This window comes from Apis dorsata, unplaced genomic scaffold (genome assembly GCF_000469605.1).
Source record: "Apis dorsata unplaced genomic scaffold, Apis dorsata 1.3 scaffold_44, whole genome shotgun sequence".
Classification (NCBI taxonomy): Eukaryota; Metazoa; Arthropoda; class Insecta; order Hymenoptera; family Apidae; genus Apis; species Apis dorsata.
In genome coordinates this window covers 2,543,665-2,549,190 of record NW_006263346.1, presented here as the reverse complement: position 1 = coordinate 2,549,190, position 5,526 = coordinate 2,543,665, and the positions used below count along the sequence as shown (strand labels likewise).

General features: G+C 40.3%; 1 protein-coding gene across 2 annotated transcripts in view; it reads left to right on the top strand.

Annotated features, from left to right (window-relative positions):
- The first annotated feature begins 217 nt into the window (after nt 1-217).
- LOC102670789 (RNA-binding protein MEX3B) overlaps nt 218-5,526 on the top strand; it is a 124,583-nt gene continuing 119,274 nt past the window's right edge. The window contains exon 1 of one of the 2 annotated variants that reach the window (XM_031513946.1): nt 218-1,702. In XM_031513946.1, coding sequence (XP_031369806.1) covers nt 1,402-1,702 — 301 coding nt within the window. In that variant the 5' untranslated portion in view covers nt 218-1,401. The remainder of the gene's footprint in view (nt 1,703-5,526) is intronic. The other variant, XM_006608841.2, reaches the window with a different exon arrangement.

Here is a 5,526-nt window from a genome sequence, read left to right as displayed (position 1 = left end):
AGCGGTAACACGGAGGGGGTTGCAAGCCGGTAGGGACGAGTGCACGCGCCCGTATCCGGAGGCGAACGAAGTGTGGCGCTCTCAGCTGGTAGGTGCGCTCGTACTTCGTGCGCCGGTGACGAATAGTAGTGGGGAGGGGTGGTACGGTGCCACGTGACCGTCATGACCAATCACCGAGACGCATAGCCGGCGTCCGGCACATGGCGGCGCACCGGCTTTAGCACCCGCAGTCGCAGTACGTCGCAGTCAGTCGCAGTGGTAACACGAGCGAGAGGGTAGTTGCACGCGCTTGCCTTCGAAAGGAAAGATCGTGGTGAGGGGGAGAGAGCGAGAAAGAGAGAGAACGCAAGTGAGCGTGCAAGATAAAGAGAGAAAGAAGGAACGAAAGAGAGAGCGCGGCGCCCCTTGCCTCCGTTTTCAGTGCTTCAGTCGCGCGACGACGCTCTCGGACGCTTTAGTCAGTCGGTCGGTGACGAAGCTCCCAAACGTGATACACGCGCCGTTACGTTACGTTACGTTACGCCGTTCCGTCGAAGGGGAGAACGAGAGCGAACGAAACAGAGAGAAACAGAAGAGAAGACGAACGAACGAAATTGTATCAGTTGAAACAGATACGCGAACAAAGAAAAAAGAAGAAATACGAACATCGCGAGCGACGACTTTGACGGTTACAAGTCGTGTTCTTAAAAACACGAATCTCTACGAACAGTTCCAACCAGTGCGAATATCGAGAAGGCCATTTTCATAGCACGACTTTACACGCGGTGAAAGAAAGCGCGCGAGTGAGAGACTGATCGACGAGAAAAGGACGTGCGATTGTGGACACGAGATTACGACGAGTAATAGCCCACACATTTTCAGTGTACGAACAACACTCACGTCGTGCGTTCCTTGTACACACGCACGCAGAGGACTGGACGAAAAAGGAAGAAGACAGAAACGATCACCGGCGAAGCGACGATTTTATTTTTGTACGGTGCATCGTTGTTTTTCCTACATACATTTCCCCGTGACCGCGCACGAGAAGAGTAGATCGCTCAGTCTCTTGGTGTAGCGGCACTGTAGTTCTCGTCCTAAATAATCTAGTGTGTGTGGTGTGCACCCGCGCGCGCGTGTGTTTCGTTGTTTTTCGATCGTTCGAGTTAGACTTTATCGTGAGAAACACCTCTGTTCGATACGGTTTAACCTTTGATTATCGACAAGTCATTGTAGAACAACGTACGTAAGGAAAAGAAAAAAAAAAGACACGGGCTGTGAAGGAAGACTATTATTATCAAAGAAAAAATAGTGAAAATCGGTGAATAAAGATACTGTGATTTACTATCTGTGCGAACGTATTAACATATATACAGTTGCGACACAGTTGCCGGTGCGACACAACGCGATATTTAGTTGAGCGATATGCCGACGAGTTTGTTCAGCGAAATGGATCGCGGAGCTAATGGCGGTGGAACCGCTTCCCTCGAAGACCAGAGAGCTTTACAATTGGCGTTAGAATTATCTATGCTTGGTCTTGAGGGTACTCCCGGATGTCCGGGCACTGGTACAGGAACCGGCACCGGAACGGCCAACGATCCGGATCCTTTGCAAACGACACCGGCAGGCGTTTTCGAAGAAGCACGTTCTAAGAAGAGCCAGAACATGACCGAATGCGTGCCGGTGCCTAGCAGCGAGCACGTGGCAGAGATCGTCGGCCGACAAGGTAAGCGCGAACATAACCTCGACTTCTTATGTATTCGCGGATTTACTTCTCACGGTCATCTAACCTTCTTTCCCGTATAGAATCATCGATACGTTTTAAATGTGAAACATTCTCGAGAATTGATAATCATTTATCGGCAGATGATAAATTTTATAGTCGAAAAGTAAACTTCGTGACTTGATAAATCGTGTACAACTTAACCTAAGACTTGAAATTATTCGAATTGCGCATCAACAAAGATATTTCTTGTATATCTTTCGTCGATGTAAATCTTATAAATATTGAAAAATCGTACAAATAATTTATACGTGATAAACGTAAAATATTTTTCAAAAACCGTTTAATAAATATCAACACATTAATTGAAAATATCATGGAAATATGTTCTAATAACAATATATCGCTACATTTATATAAGTTGAATTTACGTAGTACGTTATTTTGCATTCCTTGTTACCGGAATCTGTCGCGTATAGCACCACTGACAGTTCATTGGCACGAGCGTGAGCGTGGCGCGAGAAACGTGGTATCAAGTAATGGTGCAATTAAACCAATCTAACTTCGAAAAGCAAATTTGTTTGGAAGCTCGTGGAACATCGTGCAGTGAACCCTGTCGTAGGTCGTGGTCGTTCGTTAATTACCTTTATGATCAGTTTACACCTTGTGTCTGTCTTGATTTGTAATATGCATTAAAAAATAAAATAATAAAGGAAATTTTATTACATTTATAACGATATATCAGGTCTCATAAATAGAAAAATGTTTATGCATCTCGTTCAATGTTCAAAACTGATGACATTTTCATAACCTTCACTAGCATAAAGGCGTTTCTTGGAACAATAAAATCGAATTTATTCTTTTATCCCTATCGCAACTAGCGTACCATATTCTTATTTTTTTATACTTAAGTTTCCAAGAAAGTATCAAAAATAGCCATGCTTTGTCGGGATATGATAATGCATTTACAAATTTATATACATTGATGGGTATATTATGATAACAAATAAATGTTTAAAATAGTTTATTCATATCAATCATTATTTATATATAAAAAATTACTTATACATTAATTATTTATATTCAATCTTATTACTTGGATTAGATATATAATTTATTAAATGTAAATTAAATAGTAATTATTGTTATTTTGTAATGTCGCGATTTAATAATGTTTACGATAATTGAAGACTAACCGCACACCAGAGGACACAAAACGTCGACGACCGTTAAACTTAGGAAATTTCAAACAAAACATTAGGGTGGAAGTTTTTACGAACACTTTTCTCGCTTCCAAATGTCAAAGCACAGTTGGTTACAAATAAAAATAACATACATGTACGTGACACGGACGATACACACCTACTTCCGACCTTTTTGTATTCAATATCCAGCGGTAAGTCATGGTCAATAACTTGCGTCTTTCGTTTCGGCCATTCTAAGCGACGTGAAATGACATTTTTCGTTTTTTATAATCCTCGTTTCATTGAGCACGCGAGACGTAAAGAGATCTTTTTAGCGTGGAAAAGAGTTATATCTAACGAACGTGTTTGTATTCTTTCTACAAACGTGCATCGTGAAAAGATAATCTTTCCATTGAATAGCAAAACAGTTGCTTCTATTAAACGATCCAAACCATACTATCAGAACATAATACAATACACAACGATACGTACGTTTATTCCATGGCATGTTTCGAAATTGAGAAAACTTGGAATGGCCGCTGTGTGGCGCCACGTGGCTTGCCATTTAAATCTTAACGTCTGTGATCGTGCACGTGATAAATAATCGCGTAACTTCGATTGCAATCATACGATGCCTCTGGCCTATCTTTTATCTATCGCTCGTAAGATTCATATTTTTATCAAGATTAAAATAATTTTTTTTTTGTCTTTCAATCATATTCATTTGTATGTGCACATTCTTCTTTGAAATTTGAAAAGATGAGAAGAAAAAAAATAAAAATACATTATACTTTTTATTCGTGAATAATATTTTGAACTACAAATTTGATAAAATACAAAACTGTTGTAAATATACGCGGAAGAAGCACATCTACTGATAGCACGTGCCATAGATCGATCATCTATACCTCGCTCTCGGCACCGCCACCGCATCTGTCGTCATGTACATACATGCGCACGCAATATACTTCGGGTGATATACTTTTGTAAATTTATAATTGGATATTTGCCAAATCGTAGTTTTATTATACATCCATTGAATTTTTAAATTTTACGTTATAAAAAAATAAATTCCACTTATATTTAAGTTTTTCTACACGGTATATTTCTATTTATTATAATTCTTTAACATCGCACAATATTCATCGTCGATTATGATGATTATAGGAATCGATAAATCAAACGGAGCGTGCGTATTCTTTATTTTTCAGTCGAGTTTAATATTTCGTGTATACAGACATCATTTTGTTATAATTCGCGAGAAGAATCGTTTAGTCCCGATATCTGATCAATAATGTTTTATTATATCTTAATATAATATACCTGGCAACGGCGTCGTTCTAGCAATGCCTAAAGCATTCCCCGATAGGAGGGAAAACGATGGCGTGTAAAAGGAAGCCGTATGGTGCTTGTCGGTCATCACACAGTGAGGCGCGCTAATATTGACCGTCCAATAACATTAGACTCGGACACTTAGAACGGTGTCAAGACTGTTCGTGTTTTAAATTCAGAACCCGCTACAGATTTCCGTACGTGCTTATCGTCTCTTCCGTTTGGTCAGGCTTCCTCGCATCCTCTTTCCATACCGCAATCTATCGTTTTGAGAACCACTGATGTGTCGTGCGACCGAAACGCATGCGAGTACTCAATGCTTCTGCGTAGTAATATTTAACATACGGATTCATCGGTCGATTACCGTACTTCCTTTAAATCGATTTTCATTTATTATACGAGTTCGATATTTTTACGATGTGAAATTAGTTGTTGATATTTTTCAAATTAACTAACACACTTGAGCAATCGATTAGAAGCAAAATTATATCTATAATAAAATAAAGAGTACCGTTTATTTGAAACTTATTGTAGATACTTTATCATAGAGGAAATTATCTCATAAAATGTAAAACATGAGACGAAGAAATTTTAATGCGATTGTTGCATTCGTTTGATAACGTTTTCGATCATTTTCCTCAAACAGGTTCGATTTAATAGTCGTGAATTATCATTTTCTTTCCTTATACAAAATCTGTTCGCTTCCTGCTTTCCAAGTCCACTCCACCCTTCGCCGACAGCGGGGCCGTCAGGGTTATGGATTTACTTACATATGTCTATAGAGTCCGTTTTCTCTCTAACGTTGCATTGTGTCTCGTAGAGATCGGGCCTCGATTCTTTTTTCCAGTGGCTGCAACCCGTCTCGGAACCAGTTTAACATACCTGGCATGAATCATTGCTATATAACCCGACTGGGTTCCCGTATTCTCGAACGCCTAAATCTCTCAACGTGCGCAGCATGATTCTTAGCGTATGCATATACACCGATTTCTCGATGTCACGCCTCATACGCGTATGCGTCGCGATGTTCCGTCTGAATCGATCATTCAGTTTTAACGGGAAGATCCGATCTTTCTGTGGAACGTAATCGTGTCGATTCAATAACGACGTCTAATGAGTTTGATACGCCGTTCTATTATGAGGATGTGGCTATTTGTTGAGCATTTTCGCTCGATTCTCGTTCCTTCTCTCTCTCTCTTTCTCTCTCTCCCCTCTATCCATCTTCCTCGTGCTCATGCTCTCTGTTTCATTCCCTCGGCCAGTCGGTCCGTCGTATTGCTGATTCTCTTCTCCCCACCATGATACTTGGCG